At 35.5% G+C, this 18,445-nt stretch overlaps 1 protein-coding gene across 1 annotated transcript in view; it reads right to left on the reverse strand.

Annotated features, from left to right (window-relative positions):
• TTC37 (tetratricopeptide repeat domain 37) overlaps positions 1–18,445 on the reverse strand; it is a 98,510-nt gene that overhangs the window by 28,190 nt on the left and 51,875 nt on the right. Inside the window, exons 30-36 of the mRNA XM_026454252.1 lie at positions 18,354–18,445; positions 17,424–17,547; positions 12,872–13,093; positions 11,924–11,996; positions 9,484–9,537; positions 9,200–9,308; positions 5,785–5,913 (exon numbers count right to left, since the gene is read on the reverse strand). Of these exons, the coding sequence (XP_026310037.1) occupies positions 5,785–5,913; positions 9,200–9,308; positions 9,484–9,537; positions 11,924–11,996; positions 12,872–13,093; positions 17,424–17,547; positions 18,354–18,445 (803 nt within the window). The remainder of the gene's footprint in view (positions 1–5,784; positions 5,914–9,199; positions 9,309–9,483; positions 9,538–11,923; positions 11,997–12,871; positions 13,094–17,423; positions 17,548–18,353) is intronic.

Genomic DNA, 18,445 nt, shown 5'->3' on the forward strand with positions numbered 1-18,445 from the left:
CACTTGGACTCGGGAAGGGGAACATCACACACTGGGGCCTATCATGGGGAGGGGGGAGGGGGGAGGGATTGCATTGGGGAGTTATACCTGATATAAATGATGAATTGATGGGTGCTGACGAGTTGATGGGTGCAGCACACCAACATGGCACATGTATACATATGTAACCTGCACGTTATGCACATGTACCCTAGAACTTAAAGTATAATAATAATAATAAAAAAAAAAGAAACAATAAAATAATTTGCTGAAAACATGTAAAGATTTACTGTGATATAACTGATGTAAAGTAAGCTGTACATTTTTAACCTATACAATTTGATGATATTTGACATGTATATCAGTGAACCATTACCACAATCATGATAATGAACATATTCAGTATCATCAAAATTTTCCTCTTCTCCCTTTGTAATCACTTTTGTTCCCAACCTACTCCATCCTCCCCTAGCCTCTGTCCCCAGTCAGCTCGTAATCTGTTTTCTGTCACATAGACCAATCTGCATTTCCACAAATTTCATATAAGTGGAATCATGTCGTATAAACTCTTCGGCATCTTTCACGGGTGCTAATATGGCAAATTACATTCATTTTCAAACGGTACATCAACCTTGCATTCCTGGGATAAACCATAATTGATCATGATGTGTTACTATCATTTTTATGTACTGCTGGGTTTGAATTGTTGAAGTTTTGTTATGAATTTCTCCATCTACCTTCACAAGCAATGTTGTTCTTTGCGTGGTTTGGGTATTAGGGTAATGCTGGCCTCATAGAAGATGTTAGAAGTGTTACTATCTTAGATTTTCTGAAAGAATTTGAGTAGAATTGGTATTATTTTTCCTTAAATATTTGGTAAAATCACTAGTAAATGAATTTAAGATAGCTATTCAAGATAGCTGATTAGATGCATTTGGTGCTCACCTCGTCCATGGAAAGGAACCAAATAGCAAGTAGACAATCACACTTCAGATATATTATCTAAAAAAGCACACTAGACCTCAACAGAAAAGTAATAGGAAACACCAAAAGCAAGGAAGGAGAGGGGAGTGAGGTTGTCTGCTCAGCTGGGATCAGGTCACACTGAGTCCCACAAATCCCTGAGTCCTAAGCAGCTAGAGTGAGGCACTATTTTGAGAGCCCAGCCCTCTACCAGGCTGTGTCTTGCCATGCAGCCCAACAGCCCCTGTATCTCCACAGCCCTGCAGCCCCACTGATATTCCCTGCCCACAGCCACGGCTGCTGGAGCTGAGGAGAGCCACTGTCAACCACCATGAGCTGCCAGTAAGGAGCAGCCATGCATATTCAAGTGCCCTGAGAACAAATTCCACTGCCCTGCAGCTATCACTGCATTGGAATACAGCAGAACTGAGGCATGACTGAAGCCTGTAACCCCCTCAACCAGCTGCCTATGGCTGCTCACACTGAAAGCAACCCCACCCTACCCAGTAGCAGGGTCACAGTACAGTTGCTGCTGCTCCCAACAAAGTATTTCCTGGCAGCCCAGCATCACTCTGCCCCTGCCTATCACAGCCAGGGCCACATGCACCACCAGGGAGCCTAAGGACAGGCCTAACTGGCCTGGCTCCACTCCCCAGAGTACCCAAGCATGCCCTCCTGGGGCCTGGGGATTGCCCAGCTTAGACCACCACCATTAGCATTTGAGCACTCCTCTGGGGTCTGAGGTCAGGCCCATCCAATCTGCCACTAACATTGCAGCTGGCACTCACTCACATGTACCACACGTGGGCCTGGGGACTGGTGTGCTCAGTCCATTGCAGCCACCACTAATGCCAGTGTGGACTGCTTGGGTCCCAGAGGGTCGGTCCCACTGCTACTGCCATCACCCACACCATGCCTGTTGCCCAGGAACTCAAGAACACACCCACCTACCCAGCCTAATTTTGAGGGTTAATATTGAGTGTCAACTTGATTGGACTGAGGGATACAAAGTATTGATCCTGGGTGTGTCTGAGTGGGTGTTGCCAAAAGAGATTAACATGTGAGTCAGTAGGCTGGGGAGGGCAGATCCACCCTTAATCTGGTGGGCACAATCTAATCAGCCTCCAGCAAATATAATGCAGGCAGAAAAACACGAAAAAGCGAGACTGGCCTAGCCTCCCATCCTACATCTTTCTCTCATGCTGGATGTTTCCTGCCCTCAAACATCAGACTTCAAGTTCTTCAGTTTGGGGCCTGGGACTGGCTCTCCTTGCTCCTCAGCTTGCAGACAGCCTATAGTGGGAATCTGTGATCGTGTAAGTTAATACTTAATGAACTCCATATATATATCTCCTATTAGCTCTGCCCCTCTAGGAGAACCCTAGTACACCAATGCTGCCATTCCTGGAAGCTGGGCAATCCATCTATAGTGGTACAAGAATGGGCCTGCCTAAACCCACTAACACCAGTGCCACTGTATATTGCTCTGGCATCCAAGGACAGGCAAGCTTAGCCACTGCTGCCACCACTAGGGCCCAAAGACTGGCCTATGTGGCATCCCAGGCCCCACCAAAACTTCACCAAGCCTCCACTAACAAGTGTATCCTAACAACCAAAGAAATCACAAATATCACTGATGCTGTCTACAGCCAAAGAAATCAGAGACTACATTCAGAATCAAAGCCAAAGTGATCTACCCAAACAATACCATGGATATACATCTTCAGGAAAAAATGCTCCCCTACGAAAGAAAATTCCAAAATTGGAAGGGACTGTTAGACTAGATGTGCATATATCAATGTAAGGACAAAGAAAACAAGAAAAAGCAAGGAAATATGACACCTCCAAAGGAACATAATTCTACAGCAACAGATCTGAATCAAAACGAAATTTATGAAATCCTAGGGGAAAAATTCAAAATACTGATAGTAAAGCAGTTCAGTAAAATACAAGACAATACTAAACACCAGTACAAAGAAATTACAAAAAGCAAGGTAGGATACTAATGAAAAATTTACCAAAGAGATGGATATCATCAGAAGTAACCAAACAGAAATTCCAGAAATGAAGAATTCATTGAATGAAATACAAACTACATCTCAAAGCTTCAACAACAGACTAGATCAAGCAGAAGAGCCTCAGAACTTGAAGACAGATCTTTTCAAATAACTTAGTGAGGCAAAAGTATAAAATAAGCAAAGCCTACATGACATATGGAACACCATAAAACATCCAAATATTTAAATTTTCAGTGTCCTAGAAGGCAAAAATAAAACATAGTTATTTTGTTTAGAAAAACTATTTAACAAAATAATAGATGAAAATATCCCAATTCTAGCAAGAGATTTACACATCTGAAAACATGAGGAGGCTTAGAGATACACAAATATTTACAATTCCAAAAGATGTTCCCCATGGCACACTATAGTTAACCTACCAAAAGTCAAAGACAAAGAGAGAATACAAAAAACAGAAAGAGAAAAGCATACTACTTATAAATGAACACCCATCAGACTAACAGCAGATTTGTCAGCAGAAACTTTCCAGGCCAGTAGAGAATAAGATAATATATCCAAACTGCTGAAAAGAAAAAACCTATCAGCCAAGGACACTATACCCAGCCAAGTTATCCTTCATAAATGAGGGGAAAATAAAGTTTTCCCAGACAAGTAAAAGTTGAATATCACCACTAATCCAGTCCTATCCTAAAAGAAATGCTTAATGGAATCTAAACCTGAAAGAGAACAGACAACATTTACCATCATGAAAACACACAAAAGTAAAAACTCACTGGTAAAGCAAACATACAAATGAGGAAGAGAAAGGACACAAATGGTACCACTACAGAAAAACCACCAAAATACAATAACATACAATAAAGAGAGAAAGAAATAAAGCATATACAAAAAAAACTAATTAAACAACAGAAATAAGGCATCACACATCAATGATAACCTTGAATGTAAATGAATTTTCCATTGAAAATATATAGATTGGCTGAATGGATTAAAAAATTACCTAATATATGCTGCCTACAAGAAACTAGTCTCACCTATTAAGACACATATAGGCTGGATGTGGTGGCTCACACCTGTAATCCCAATACTTTAGGAGGCCAAAACAGGAGGATTGCTTGAGCCTAGGAGTTTGAGACCAGCCTGGGCAACATAGCAACACCTCATTTCTAAAACAAAAAAATTAGTTTGGCATGATGACTTGTACCTATGACTTGGAAGGCTCAGGCAGGAGTATTACTTGAGCCCAGGAGTTTGAGGCCAGTCTGGGCAACACAGCAAGACTTCATCTCTTAAAAAAAAAAAAAAAAAAAAAAACTAAAATAATGATAGCAACAACGTATTTGATTATGTGTGCTTATGTGTGTATGGATGTACATAGACTCGTATGCTTATGTGCAAGCAAAAGAGCAATGACATAAAGGACAATAACTAGGATTGTTTTACTCTAAGGACTTGCACTATCCATAAAGCAGTACAGTGTTAATTGAAAATGGAGTTGGATTAATTGTAAATGTATATTGCAACCAGTAAAAAAGGGTAACCAGTAAAAAAGAAAAGTAAAAAAGGAAATATGACTGACATGCTAACAAAGAAGAGAAAATAGTATCAAATAAAATGCACAATTAAAACTACAAAACACAGAAAAACAGTTGGACAAAAATAGAAACAAAGAACAAGGGCAACAAATAGAAAATGGTAAAATGTATGATAGATACTAAACCAATTATATCAACAAACACTTCAAACACCTATAGTCTAAACATACCAATGAAAGACAGAGATTATCAATGTGGATAAAAAATAAAAATAGGTAGTTCTTTCTTTTAATCTGAAGAGTATGGCTTAAAAATAACTATGTTATAGGTATTTCTGATTTACCACTTAATAAATTCATTTTATTAAAATATTTCAATCTTATATAATCTAATACCATTAAACAAAAGCCTATTTTTCTTAATTTGCCCTAGTAGTCAAAAGACTGGCAGTAATGATGCTTAACATTTACTAAAAAGTGATTAATAACCTAAAATTAATTCAGTGAAAAGTTAATGTCCCAAGACAAAAGCAGGCTAATCTATTTATTAATTTAAGTAGGTTAATCTATGTCACTTTTCAGTGAAGAAATTTATAGATTTACAATACAATGTTAACTAAATCTGATTAGATTAACAGCTTATTCTGACCAACATTCCCAGGAGGAATCACGGGACAATTTCAATGCAGGTTTCAGTAAAGGACTCTTTCCAGGTCACCTCTATCCTAAAATGCTGGTAAAGTCTCAAAGTAAGTAAATGCTACAAAAGCAAGATTTCAGCTAACAGAACCTATTGGGCTTTTTAAGCTATCTGGAAGAGAAAATACATATGCTTATCACATTTTTGTATAAATATTATACTATGGATTTTTAATGAACATATACATATATATATTCTTTAGACGGAGTCTTGCTCTGTCACCCAGGCTGGAGTGCAGTGGTGCGATCTCGGCTCACTGCAAGCTCCACCTCCCAGGTTCACGCCATTCTCCTGCCTCAGTCTCCAGAGTACCTGGGACTACAGGCGCCCACCACCACACCCAGCTAATTTTTTGTATTTTTTAGTAGAGACGGGGTTTCACTGTGTTAGCCAAGATGGTCTCGATCTCCTGACCTCATGATCACCTGCCTCGGCTTCCCAAAGTGCTGGGATTACAGGCATGAGCCACCGCACCCAGCCTAATGAATATATTTTTTATAACACTATGTGCTGAAGCTGTTTGTATTCCGGATTTAACCATTCAAGAAATCTGAATTAAATCATGTATAAAGAAGCTTTTTAAAACTTACTTGAAGCAGAAATAGCAGATAACAGTGCCAAGTATAAATCTATCCTCTTTGGCTGAGTCTTGTTCACTAAGGCCAGTTTATCATCAGCATGACAGGCTGCCATTAGCCCAGCCCAGACAGCAGGATCACCTAAAAACAGGAAATACACAGTGATAAGTCTTGTTAAAATCAACATGTTGCTTAAAAACTATCAAAGATGAGATTAAGAGTTTACAAGTTAAAAAAAAAAAATTATATCTAAAAAAAAAATTCACGTTCTCAAAGGAAAATTAAATTGCACTTGTTTTCAGAGACACATTGCTACATTCATCTTTCAAGATTTGCCAATTTTTCCAAACATATCAGAGGATGAGAAGCATCCTATTAAGTTCTTCTTCCATGGCTGGTTAGCTCAGCTGCCTAGAGTGCTGTATTACTGTGGAAAGGGCAATTAGAGTCACTTGCACTGAACACCAAGGGTAAGTCTCACTCATCTTCGTCACTTAGTAGTTGCTGTTTTAAAGACTCAGTCCTAGGACAAGGAAGATAACACAATTTTTCAGTTCTTAAGAAAAGTTTAAGCCAAAGGAAAGACTCAAGATTTTAATTATATTCTAACAGGCAAGCATGAAAGTAACTGCATCATTCCAGGTGAAGCATTTATATGACTATATATCCTTCATTCATTTGATCTTTCCTTCTTTCCTTCGCCCTTCACAGCAGCTTCAGGGGAGGGAAAAGGAGAAAAGTCCAACAGCAGTAAGTTGGAAGGTAACTTTCTATGCATAGAAAAGATTATGCATAAAGACTTCTCTTTTTAAGAAAGTTGTGAAAAAAAGAAACGTGAAGGGGATTTGGAATTTAGAAGGTTTTTTTTTCTTTTCATTTGTTTGGTCATTTATTTTTATAAATCTTATTTTGCCCTTTACTTCAACAAGTTAATATTTTAGTCCTGCTACTCTTAAAAAACAAATGAATGCTTTCAAAATCTCACAAGGGGGTGCTGGTTAACAATATAGTCACTTGATCATACTTTTTAGCTTTAGTTTTCTATTTTTTCTTATCTGACCACCCCACCCAATATGTTTCTTATCAAATATCTGAAATATATATCTACTTCAGTTATAGGTGACCAGTATTACTGCTAAAAGTACAAAAATCAACAAAATTACAGGAATCATTAAAATCTTATGCAGATCAAATACTTTTACAAAAAGTTAAATACATACCTCCATATAATGAAACAATTTCCACTCCAAATAATGACTACCTTATTTTAAGTAGCACAGACATAATCAAATTCCAGAATACACAAATGGGGACTATTTCCTAGAATTTATGATAAAATCTGATTACTATATAAATAAAGGCACATGACAGCCTTAGACGTGGGTTTCAGGTCTAGCCATGCCACTAATTAATGTGTGGCAGTTCTTCCTTTAGGATTCGTTTTCTTATAAAACAAGACAACTAAACTAGATAATAGCTGAGGTGCCATAGGGTCTTAAATTCTATGATTCCAACTGAAGTGGACTCAATCTCTGAATATTAACTTAATCCTAAGATTAAAGGGATAGCGCCTTTAGGGATCTTACAGTATTGTATAGTTTGGATTTCTGACTGGAGAATGGACAATAGCTGGCAGCAATTTCCCTCTATCACAACACAAAATAATTACTGTTCCCATGAACTCTTCCACAGATGACCAGCAAACCAAATTCCCTGTAAAATAGAGTGACTCTAAGATAATATATAAACTACAAACCCCCAAATTTTAAAATACAGCTTGCTAAAAATACCTCTTAGTATCACAGAAGCACTGATCTAGCAGAAATTGGAATTTTTTCCATTCAATTCTAAATTCTCGGAATTATCTTTAAATTCCTGACAAGTCTCCCTGGAATAACATCTATCAAAACTGTGCTTTGTTCATCTAAAGATCTACAAGGACTAGGTGTACAGCCACTACACACAACGACAGTTATATTCATTTTCATTGGACTCTAAGGACAAGTCTCAAACAGGCACTCATCTTTGCCACTAAGTCACTGTTCTAGCATCTTATGTGATGTCTCTGCTTCCTTGAGTATGTATTTACCCAGATAATCCGGGAACATCAGAGATCATTAGAGAGGACCTAATCTGGGCAATCTCACCTTTCTAAAGTTTTTGTCCTTACACAGTCAAAGGCTAATAGCTCTTTTATCATTCTGGATCCACAATAAGAATTACTGAGAGTAAGTTTATCTAATATCTGCTTGAGAACTCCAAAAATAAAAAACCTACCAATATGTATATAACATAGACAAATCAAAATGTTTAGTCTTTTTATTTCTATGTCAAAATGAAGGAAAAGATAAACAACAGAATATCGATTTTTTTGCTTAGTTTACAAAATAATCCCTGAAATGTTAGATATTTTGCAACTTAATGAGAGTCTTTACAATTTATTGTCAAGGATAACACTGAACTTGTTCTTGGTATAATTTCTTTCCCAATAGTGCTTAGCCAAAAGCAATAGCATTCTGATCTAACACATCTGAAGAGTTAAAGGAGAATAAATTTCATGCATTATTTCATATTTAAAATACCTTATTATGTAAAAATATACCTTATAACCCTATATTGCTAGACATTCCAGTCTTTTCCAGTAGTAGTGATGGAACATGCTTAAGTAACATTCCTCAGTACCTTTGTGATCAACAGCCTATATATGACACAGTTAGCTCAGGTGAGGCCATAACTGTAATTTGTAAGTTACCACACAAGATACATCCCCATCCTTCAAGAATCTAACTACACATAAAAATATCTAAATGTGTATGTTAAATAATTTAGCAACTATAGGTGAAACTCTTTAAACCATATTGACGCAAAATGGAAATAAAACTGTTTCTTGAAAATACATGTATAGTTCAGATTTTCAGTAACAGGTAATAATAAAGTATCATTAAGCAGACATTCCTTTAGGCCTATTTCGATAATTGATGTTCTCTTAATTATCAGTAGCCAAAAGCAGATAATCAAATGATATGCAAAATCTTGAAATATTTTCTTAAAATTCCCTTTTGACTTATTTCATGGAAATATAAACTTTGCTCCTATAAATCACAAATAAATGCAAGATTGATAGAATCCAAATTCAAGAATATAAATGTACTGAATTATCACATGCACCTTGAAACTATGTGAATCTATAATGCATCAATTTAAAAAGTCATTTCTGATAGCATTATATATTGTATTAAACACTTACATAGTGCAAAATACTTTAATCACTCAAACTCCTGTTGTAGAAGATCTAAACTATGCACATTTTTGTCTGGTATAAACAATGCCAATAAAATACATATTGTGTGCAAGATTTTTCCCCCACTTACAAAATATGTATTTAGAAAAAAAAAATTGGAATTAATGAAATAGATATTATACGCACCTGGAGAAAGGAGAGCTGCCTTCTGAATGGTCTTTAGTGCAATATTTTTTTCATCTTCTCCTGAACTGCTTCCCATAGCCAACTGATTTACTGCAGTGTACAGTAATGCCTTCGACATAAGAGAAAAGAAGTATGTTAGCCAATTTTCCTTATAGCTCCCTCTTTCAAACTGACTAAAAGGCTCTATTTGATATGATATAATCACTAAGGCTATGAAAACTATTATTCCTTCATCACCATTATTTAATAAATTCAACATTTCCTTTGTACTAGGACAAACTAACCTTTCCGTGATTTGAGTCCAGAATATGAGCCACATTTCCTGCTACAACACCTCCCTAGAACAGAAAATATTGATGATTCATACAAATGCAAAAACTTTCATGAAAAAGTAAATTTAAGATTGATAAGGCCTTTCCACTAAATAACTGGAAAGGTTCAGTTTTACCACTTTCACAACTCCTAACCTTCTTAAAAGTATCAATTTATTATTACTGTTTGAAAAGACTAATAATCTTGTGAAAGGAAATCTTTTCTACTGTGACCAACTCTTCTTTCAAAATATTCGTTTATAGGCTCAAAAGTTACGTAATTTTACCAACTAAATGTATACATTTTCTAATAATATAAAAGATTATAAAGACTGAGAAAGATCACAAAGATAAATTAACACGGCTTACTATATGAAAATATATAGTATTTTCAAAACTTACATACTCCAGTAAAATAAATAAAGTTCAAGGCACCATGAAGCTCATCATTGCTTCAATAATCAACTCAATACTAAAAATAAGAAAAATACATGTAGCATCACAGGGTTTTCATTAGATCAATTTGAAATCTATAACTTTAAATAATTACAGCTACTTCATATGGTTGTTGAGATTATAAAAATGCTGATAGCTGACACATAATAAAGCGCTTCATTCAGGTAATTTTGGAGTTGAATAACAGTGGTCTTCCAGGTCCTTTGAGCCAACTCATTCATTAAAAATAATGAAAAATGTGAAATAAAACCCTGCTGCTCAAACTGCGGCTTGTGCATCCGCAGTGTCCACACTCTCTAAGAGGTTGTTAGATGTGCAGAATATTGGGTCCCGTCTCAGGCCTACAGAATTAGAATCTGCATTTTCACAAGATCACCAGGTGACTTCAGTTGCACATTAAAGTTTGAAAAGCACTGAGATAAAAGAGTTTAAAAACATATTCTTAAAAGTACTGAAAGATTGACAAGATATTAAGGACTTACCAGGTCAAAATTGAGAGGGAAAACCGGAATTCAGAGACAAGTGAGCAGGGAAGCCGCTTCTGCCATTTGCAAATGCTAACAATTTCTTTTCTTTTTTTTTTTCTTTTTTCATTTTTTTTTTTTTAGATGAAGTCTTGCTCTGTCGCCCAGGCTGGAGTGCAGAGGCACAATCTCAGCTCACTGCAACCTCCGCCTTCCGGGGTTCAAGTGATTATTCTGCCTCAGCCTCCCAAGTAGCTGGGACTACAGGTGTATGCCACCATGGCCAGCTAATGTTTGTATTTTTAGTAGAAAGAGGGTTTCACCATGTTAGCCAGGCTGGTCATGAACTCCTGACCTCAGGTAATCCACCCTCCTCGGCCTTCCAAAGTGCTGGGATTACAGCCATGAGCCACCGTGCCTGGCTCAAATACTAACAAATTTTAATTTTAAGCCTGAAGGATGCATGGGCTAGTAGGACAAAAATTAAGGCCCAGGTTAACACAAGGAGGTGAGTATAGAGGAGACCTACATCAGAATAAGCTGAGACCCCAACAGGCCACACCCTAAGATTCAAGGTGAATCAGAATTAAGCCAGGTCTCAGAACTAGCAACCCAGGCACAAAGTAGCCTGCTTGGTCCAAAAACCCCAAGTTCTAAACTTTGTATAACATAGTCCCAGATTGGTGGACCTCCCAAGCACCAAGCAGAAGCAAGTACAAATTATTTCTGTAGAAAGGTACCTTAATTCTAGGCCTCAAATTATTCCTAGAAATAATTTTCAAGTACACACAACTGGGTAAACAAAGAAACAAAGCCACCAAGAATGAAATTCAGTAGGAATAACAAACAAGACTCACAGACGTCAAACAAGTGTGTAGGTCTTGTAGATTTCAGATATTGGAATTATTAGTCATGGTAAGTTGTTGAAAACATTAGCTATTACCATTATGTTTACCAACTTGTGAAGTGAACTATGAGAGGATATATTAACCACAGAAGTTAATAGAAGAATACAGACTCCTGAAAATATCTGGCTGTTACAAACTAAAATGTAGTGTATAATCCTTTATAGAATGTCAATGACTTCATATCTATAATTATATACTTGTATATTAGCAGTGTTCTAGTTCTTACTGCCTTATCTTTAAGATGATTTTAAATAAAATTATCTTTTGGGATTCAAAAACACATAGCTAATGCTTACTATTGGCAGTGTTACATTATTTTATCACATATCATTAACATAATCTGTATGTGTTCAAAAAGATCTTCCTACTTCTTTGTAGCTCCCACAAGATCTAGAACAGTGCAACAATACATGGAGAAAACTCAGTCTAGTATTCATTGAATGACTAATTGAAAATTTAGCTAATAACAGAACTTTCTTCATTGTATAAATTATCTTTCAGAAGAATAATGTCATAGTTTAAAATTATATTTACCACATCACAAGTTATTTTATCTTTTTGCTAGAATTTGAAACATTACTTTACCTTTGCATTTCGTTGAGCATACTGTGCAACAACTCGAGACAACAGAGACCAAACAGCAGGGTCACCAGGGTTGCTAAAGAGATCATCAAAAGTAGCAGGCTTAGGGACAAGTTACTTTAACCACAAAATGTACAAGCAATCAACAATGTATTAAGTTTAAAACCTTTTAGACATCTAAAACAAGTTCATATTAATTGTGCATGTTTGGTTGAAAGTATTTTTAGAAAACATACTTTATATCACTTATATACACCAGCAGTCTTTATGAAAATAAGAAGAAAAACATCAACAATTGATGTTTATAAAGTCATGAGATAATTAAGAAAAGTTAAGGAAATTTAACACACTGCGTTCAAATACAAAGAGATTAAAAATTATAGGATAAGTAATACTGCATGGCAGGAAGATGACTACTAATAAAAATGACATAAGGAATAAGCTTTATATTAAAATAATTTTTAAAAAATCAGCACAGATTGTTAATAAAAATGAACTCTGAAAGGAAAAGAGACTACAGACACGACACTTTACTGCTAAAAATAAAATATAATAATTAACCACTGCTGCTAATGACAGCTTTCCTTTTTTCAAATTTTGAAGAAATTAATGAATCTTTAAATCGCTGAAAATTACTAAAACCATCAATCTAGACAGTACCAGACAACAGACTAAGAATATTACAAACTTGGGAATTAAGAGCTTTAATAGCAAAACAAAGTTTGGGCCTTAACCTGACTAAGGGCCAAACTTATCAATTGAATTTAAAAAACACAATCCTTATAGGTAAAATAATATATATAGTCAGGTTCTGTGTAAAATTGCATAAAACCAGGGTGTGGTTTTCAAATGTATATTCTTACCTTATTTTACAGTATTAATAAAGTCCAAATGTCAATTGCAATGATATCAAGTATAATTAGGTTCCAAGTTCACAAATACAGAATTTACCTGTGAACAGCTTTAGATACTTGTTTTTGCACTGCCACACTGCGACCTTGGAGTGCATAAATCGCTGATGTAAGAAGGCACCTCTGATAATTACTGTCTTTGTGTTTGGTGTGCTTCAGTAACTCATTAAGTGCTGCTTTTGACAGTGTAGCATCCTGCATTGCCAACCCTAGAGCACACAGGGCTTGAAGGCTTTCTGTGGTTGGTTCCTTTAAGATAGAGCTGTAAATATATTTTAAAATTACCTATTAGTTATGACTAGAGTAGTTGTTTGTTTCTTTTTTGTTTGTTTGTTTGTTTGAGACAGAGTTTCGCTCTGTCCCCCAGGCTGGAGTGCAGTGGCGCTATCTCGGCTCACTGCAAGCTCCGCCTCCCGGGTTCACGCCATTCTCCTGCCTCAGCCTCCAGAGTAGCTGGGACTACGGGCACCCGCCACCACACCCAGCTAATTTTTTGTATTTTTAATGGAGACAGGGTTTCACTGTGTTAGCCAGGATGGTCTCGATCTCCTGACCTCGTGATCCGCCCGTCTCGGCCTCCCAAAGTGCTGGGATTACAGACGTGAGCCACCACGCCCGGCCTATGACTACAGTAGTCTTTATCTGTAACTATTAAAACATTATTTAGTATAAAAAGCAATTTATGTAAAGATTCACCAAACTAAACTCAACTTTAAGATTAATATAAAAGAAATTTCTTTTGTATTTCTTTTATTAATATAAATTTCTTTTATTAATATCAAATTTCTTTTATTAATATAAAAGCAAAATCAGAGATAGCAATTTCCCTGATTGAAGCAGTTAAAAGCATCAATGACTTTTCACTGAGCAACAAAAGCTAAACTTATTTTCTGGTCATTGTATCTAAGTGATATGGTTTGGATCTGTGTCCCTGCCCAAATCCCATGTTGAATTGTAAGCCCCAGTGTTGGCAGTGGGCCTAGTGGGAGGTGATTGGATCATGAGGCAGAGTTCTCATGAATGGTTTAGCACCATCTTCATTTAGTACTGTATAGTGAATTCTCACGTGATCTGGTTGTTTAAAAGTGTGCAGCGCCTCCCTCTCTCTTCCTCCTGCTCTGGCCACATAAAACATGCCCGCTTCCCCTTCACTTCCTGTCATGATTATAAGTTTCCTGAGGCCACCCCAGAAGCAATGCTGCCATGCTTCCTGTACAGTCTGCAGAACCTTGAGCCAATTAAACCTCTTTTCTCTGTAAATTACCCAGTCTCAGGTATTTCTTATAGCAGTGTGAGAAATAACACATTAAGTTTTAGAAACAAATATAAATTAGCTTCTTTGAGTTTCAGTTCTAGGTAAGTAATCAGCACAATTTTGCTAAAATGTTGAGTTCCAATAAAATATTAGAAGTTATAAATAATAAAAAAACTCTTCAATTAAAATATGATTTTTATCATTCCGAAAAAGCTTTGTCCTATTTGCTCTATGGTATTGAAACCAGCACTTTACATAATAAGTACAAATTGTCTCTATATCCACTGTACTCCAAATGAGTATTTTTATAATTTAAGGAGAATTTACATTTTACATGTAAACATCTAGCATTTTTTTTCCTCTTTCAACTATAATATCTGACTTAGCCTTATGGAGGAAAATCTATTAATGTTTAGGAATTCCAGTTAATTTGAATAAAGAAAATCTTAGCTCTCCACTAACAATCAAACTTATAAGAATTATTATGAATTTTATAGTTAAACTTTTTTGTTTTTACTTAAGTGGTTTTATTTTATGTGCAAATAATGAACAGATCTACTTTCCAAAAACAGGAGCTTTTTAAAAGAAAAACCGCATAACTTTTAAAAGGCACTGGAATTCCTCTGCTTCTAGAGCATTGCTAGGCTAGAAAAATAAAGTCTGTTGTACCAGGAATCACAGGTTGGAACTGAGTATTCTCCAAAGTGGAAATTCTAGAGTGTAATGTCACTCCAGGCAAAGACTATTCAGTTCTCATCCCCAAATTCCTATCAGAAGGGTTAAACCAGGTCAAAACAGTCCAGCATAATTAGGCCTCATCAAACAATGTCATTATGCTCTTCTAAGATGCAAGTAAACCAAAACAGGAAATACTAAAATGAAAATAATATTTGACACTGTCATTCAAATTGTTAGTTCTTTGTTGTATCCCTCCTTCTATAACATTAATAAGGGAAATATTTTACTCAAAGAATATTTTATTTTATATATCACTAGCCATGAATTTTTGTCATTAGTTATTATACAAATGCTGCCTAGTGCCATTATCCAAATGGCATAACCATTTTACATTCACAATTCACTTCTATAGTTATAAATATAATTTTCATGATTTACCTAAGTACATCTATTGGTGAAGATTTAACACTGAGATGCAATCTAACATCCGTAATATCTGATGTTGTATAGATGGCAATGCAGGAAAGATATATTTTAATCACTTTTCATTTAAGTGACCTTATATAAAAAATAAACTAATAATTTAGCAGGTCCAAGTTTTAAACAATGCTCATTGAAATATAACAGAAATATTTATAACATTATAAAATGTCACATATCTACCATTACCTCTTTGGACTATTTTTGGAAGGGGGAAATTAAGAGTTTTGTACTTCATTTTGACAAACAGGTATGAAATCATGAATTTTCTGAGGCAGCTCTGAAGTAAATAGCTTATGTAAAGTATCCATAGTAACTCTTTTTACAATAAGAGTTAATACACAGGTGTCCAAATATGGAAGTATGTCAGTCAGTGTCATGTCTAGCAAATAACCACATGGCTAATGGGTACAACTAAAAAAGCCAAAAAGCAAATAGTAAAATACAAATTTCAATATTGATAACAAAGAAAGAAATTCTAATTTGTGCCTTGCTCAATGGAAAAAAAAAAAAACTACCTAATTTAATACTTATTAATAAACAAAATCTAAATTATGACTGAAATGACTACATTCTAATATTAAGCAAACACATGCTGAATGCTCAATAACTGTATGTTGTATTTTACCATGTTCTCAGGATTTTACACATGGTTATTTATTATCATAAAGTGGATAAAGTTGGTAACCAGATTTTTTTCACGTAGTGAACTAAATCCTGTTCCCCTTAAATCAGTACCTAGTACACTGCTCAGTTCCCAACATATGAATGCCAAACAACAGCAATATAGGTTAAATAACTGAACTTTTCATAGAAAGAAAATCAAACAAAAGAATGCCAATGGGTAGAGATGGAAGCAGTTGGTAATGTCAAGCTTGGGTGATGACACGCAGAAAATCAAAAACAAAGAAAGAAACATAAAAAACAAAAAACCTAGGCTTGGATCCAACAACATAAAACATAGGAGTAAAGGTTTTCCTTCACATAGGTGAAGGGGAAAAAAGATTATATTGTTATTTTTTCTCCCACTTCCATTTCCTGTCTTAACCAGTAACCAAAGACAAATCTAATGACTCTAATAATGCAGTTACTTTTGCCCTTGATAACTGCAGTCATCATTAGTATCTATGATTCTTGTCACCAACCCATTTGCAAATTTAAGTTCTCAAAACATGTTATATGTAACCATAGATACATGTTAAAAGGATATAGGCATGTAAAGTGACAGGATTTTCATTTAAATGGGTTGGTTTTTCCAAACCAGCAAAGAGGAAAAACAAAAATTGCTTATTTATTAGACAAGGAAATGACTGTAATGGCACAGGATAAGGCAAAGGCATTACATCAAATAAACACATGTCAAGTCTATCCTATAGAACTGGTTCTCAACCAGTACCATCTAACCATCTCTAACTAACCACTGGAGATGGGGTAGTTACAGAGGCAATTTTTTTGTTGTCACAGTGACTGAGGAGTGCTAATATTACCACTTAGTAGGTTGGAGGCAAGGATATAAGCTTTTTGCAATGGGAGAATATCTCTGTACCATGAAGATTAGTACCACTCAAAAATGACAATAAAACACTCATTGAGGCCACTGTTCAATAGCATGCAGTAATTACTACTGCTTGTGAAGGAATTAAGGCCAATTTTCTAAAAAACTAATCTTCAAGAAGTTAGAAAATATTATATAAGTAACCACAAATAACACAGCTCGTTATTTTATTAACTTACTCCAAAAACACAGAAATAATTTTCAGTTTTGTTACTTGTTTTTAAAAAGATTCACCTTTAAATGAACCTTTTAACAGGTTATCTTGAAAAGGAAAGAAGAAAACACCTCTTTGGGAATCCAAGAAGCCAAAAAACAAGGCTTCATTACAAGCACCTTCATTAAAATTTTAGCATACTACTTATCAGGTGATCAGATTATCTTTAACAAAAAATATGCAACAGAGTATAGGACAGTTTTGAAAGATCCAATAGATCAAGGGCTAAGAATTAAATCACAATTTGTAGCTCCACCTGTGACTATCAATTCAGAACCAGGTGGGCCCAATCCCTTTTGTTCACCCAGAAGTTCCTAAAGCATTAAGAACTTCATTTAACATTGCTCCAAATCTCAACCCAAATATTGAAGTATCTGGTCATGTTAAATGTTGATGTCAACTATACGTACCATTTAAATAGCAATGTCTTGGCTACATCCATTTTTCCTTGTTTATATTCAGTTATTGCCAGAGCTGTCAAGATATGCGCTTTGTCTTGCTCTGATTCAACAATAGACAAGGCTCTCTCATATGCTATTACATAAAATTGAAAACAAACAAAACAATATAAAAGCCATCCTGATTGATGAAGCACGGGATTTTTTCTTTCCGAATCCTATTTTTCAGAAAGGTCTAAATACAATTACATCTTTGTATTCTCCTGTTCTCAAGCAGATAGAATAAAAATTTATAATAATCTAACTTGTTTTCAGTGTTCCAAGGTGATTCTCAGGTATCATTAGGATTATTATGTGACAATCTCTAACTTCTACCTTCAGAATCTGTATGGGAATCTAGGTCACTGTCTTTAAGAGTCAAAGCAGAGGCCTGCAGCCACTGAGATATCACCAAAATTCCCACGTGCAGCCAAGCAACTCCATCAAGCAGTAGATACTTAAATGCTCTATACACATGTGGGCTAAGCCCATATATGTGAAAATGCATCATTTAACATATTTGGAGAAATCAAAATCTATTACTAACATGGTTGAGGTCTTCATTTATCAGAAATTATTATCTAAGCAGTGTAGAGCAGTAAACATTTGCTTTCAAATGCTAAGTCACATATTTGTCATAAGTGATCTTGGGCCTCAGTTGCCTCATTTGTATAATAAATACTCAGCTCATAACACTACTATAAAGACTACTCATCATAATAACATTCTAAATGAGGTAACAGATAAAAAGTGCCTAGTATTGCTCCTGACTCCTAGTCAGATTTTAATAAACATTGCAACCCCCACCCCATCTCATTATTACATCTTTCTGTATGTATGCTCATCATGATTAAACTCAACTCCAGAAAAGACTGTCCTTTAGCTTCAGGGCAATATTCTTACCTTTGCTGCTCTCTTTATAAAGCCCCTTCATGAATAAAGCCAAAGCTAAACCTATGATGTCTTCTAACTCTTCAAGGGGTGTTGACTTAAAA

Source organism: Piliocolobus tephrosceles, chromosome 4, assembly GCF_002776525.5.
Source record: "Piliocolobus tephrosceles isolate RC106 chromosome 4, ASM277652v3, whole genome shotgun sequence".
Classification (NCBI taxonomy): Eukaryota; Metazoa; Chordata; class Mammalia; order Primates; family Cercopithecidae; genus Piliocolobus; species Piliocolobus tephrosceles.